General features: G+C 71.8%; 1 protein-coding gene across 1 annotated transcript; it reads left to right on the top strand.

Moving 5' to 3' along the window:
* The first annotated feature begins 255 nt into the window (after nt 1-255).
* On the top strand, nt 256-1184 carry RNF228 (ring finger protein 228). The gene has a single exon (XM_076340622.1). The coding sequence runs from the start codon at nt 318-320 to the stop codon at nt 1182-1184; it is 867 nt and encodes a 288-aa protein (XP_076196737.1). The 5' UTR covers nt 256-317.
* Nucleotides 1185-2307: the final 1123 nt, after the last annotated feature.

The raw sequence follows: 2307 nt of genomic DNA, 5'->3' as shown, positions 1-2307 counted from the left end.
CCGCTCCCGGGGGCGGGCGGCGCCGATCCCGCCCCCCGCCCGCGGCGGCCGCCAGCAGCCCCCGGCAGCCGCCAGCGCGGCGGGCGGGCGGCGCAGGCAGGCAGGCAGGCAGGCAGGCGGCCGGCCGGCCGGCCCTCCTCCCCTCCCTCCATCCCTCCCCTCCCTCCCCGCCGGGCCGCGCCGCAGCCCGCGGGCGCGGCCAGGAGGCGGCGGGGCCGCGGCGCCCCGGCTCCCCGGCCGCCTCCCAGGCGCGGCGCGGCGCGGCCCGGGACTCTCCGCCTTTCCGCGGCTCTCCGTCCCCCCTCCGGCGAGATGTTATGGCCGAGCCGGCGCAGAAGGGCGGCGTAGGGCAGGGCGGGCGGCGGGAGGATGATGAGGCGGCGGCGGCGGCGGCCGCCGCCCCCAGCTACGAGGACTACGAGTGCAAGATCTGCTACAACTACTTCGACCTGGAGCGGCGGGCGCCCAAGCTGCTGGAGTGCCTGCACACCTTCTGCCAGGAGTGCCTGAGCCAGCTGCACCTGCGGGCCGCCCAGCAGCCCCCCGCAGCCTCCGCCGCTGAGCCGGGGCCGGGGCCCGGCCGCTCGGCCGGCGGCTCCCTGGCCTGCCCGCTCTGCCGCCACCGCACGGCGCTGCCCGACCACCGCGTCCACGGCCTCCCCGTCAACACCAAGCTGGCCGCCGCCTGCCCGCCGCAGCTGCGGGCCCGCGACCCGCTGCCCCAGGACAGCCTGCCGCCGCTGCCGCCCCGCCGCCCGCCCCGCGCCCGGGAGGCGGCGGCCGCCCTCGCCCCGCCGCCCCACGCCCCCGCCGGCCGGGCCGGGCCGCGCTCCTCGGGCGGCGGCTACGAGAGCTGCCAGAGCTGCAAGCGGGCGGCGCTGAGCGCCGGCTGCGTGTGCGTCGTCGTCTCCTTCCTCTCCATGGTGGTGCTGCTCTTCACCGGCCTCATCTTCGTCAACCAGTACGGCGGAGACGCCGGGCCCGGCGCCTCGGCCTCGCCGTCGCCGGTGGGGCCCATCTGCCTGTCGGTGGCCAGCATCCTCGCCCTCTTCTCCGTCGTCGTCACATGGCTCATCTGCTGGCTCAAGTACCGGCCGGAGGCGGCGGCGGCGACCGGCAGGGCGACGGCCAACGGCACCCCGCGGGGCCGGGCGGCGACGGCCGCCCGCAGGAGCGACACGTAGCGCCGGCGGAGCGGAGCGGAGCGGAGCGGAGCGGGGCCGGGCGGCGGCGGGCGCTGAGCTGGGCTGGGCCGGGCGGGAGGCGCGGAGCGGGCTGTGAGGGGAGCCGGGGTCCGACCCCCCCCCGCGCGCCGCTGTGAGGGGAGAGCGCGGCCGGGCGGCCCCGGCCGGGCCGGGGGCGGTTCGGCCGCGGCCCCTGCTCGCAGGTACCCCTCGTTTGGTCGGTGTTAGCCCCGTCCCGGCCGAGAGGCGGGTGGGCGGCGGCGGGGGGTGGCCACGGGCGAGGCCGTGGCTCTCCTGGGCGTAACGGGCCGGCCGGCTCTGGGCCTGGGGCCTGGCGGGGGGGCGGCAGGGCAGGGCCCGGGCCCGGGCTCGGGCCCGGCTCCAGGCCCGCGGCGGTGACAGGCCCCAGGCCCGGCACGGTGGGCCCTGCAAGCCAGGCCAGCCCCGCGGCTCAGGCAGAGTCCGAGGTGGCGGGGATGGTCTGGTGGGTGACCGGGCGAGGGGCTGCGGAGGGTCCGGCCGCTCCGGAGGCAGGGCAGGGCGCGTCCCTCTAGCGAAGCTGGCTGAAAGGGCCTCCCCGGGGAGCTGGGGCTCGGGGGCTGGGGGGGCGCGCTCCTCCCCGCCTCTGTCGGGAGCGTACCCTGCTTTCTGTGCTCCCTGATGCAGAAGGACGCAGTCTCGATTAAAGAAAACTGGCTTACTGTTGCCCCCGCCTGGAAGATAATTGGAGAGATTCACTGTGGTTAGGAGCACAACAGGATCACAATGTTAAACGCCTTTTGTGTTTTCCCTTTTATGAGTACATACAGAAGAAGCTGTAACAGAAATGTATTATCTTAAAGAGACTGAGCCAAAGTTTCCCTACAATGTTTTGAGTACGGTTTTGTTATAATTTTATTAGAAGGCCGTTGAGCCCTCTGTTGGTTGCTTAAAATAAGCTTTATTACTTAATTCTTTGAAATTCTCATTTAATGTGGGAGACTGAAACACCACATTGCACACTTAATTTATGGAAGATGATTTAATTAATGGAGCTCTAAAACAGAGCTGAGAGACTCCTGTGGTAGAGACTAATACTTCCCTGGCCATTGATTTCAATTTTTTACACGGTGAGAGAAGCCCA

This window comes from Aptenodytes patagonicus, chromosome 6, assembly GCF_965638725.1.
Source record: "Aptenodytes patagonicus chromosome 6, bAptPat1.pri.cur, whole genome shotgun sequence".
NCBI lineage: Eukaryota > Metazoa > Chordata > Aves > Sphenisciformes > Spheniscidae > Aptenodytes > Aptenodytes patagonicus.
Note: the sequence above shows the minus strand (reverse complement) of the source record. Positions and strands in the feature narration are given on the sequence as shown.

Coding starts and splice junctions, on each gene's coding strand:
- RNF228 (XM_076340622.1), top strand. CDS start 318: ATGGCCGAGCCGGCGCAGAAGGGCGGCGTAGGGCAGGGCGGGCGGCGG.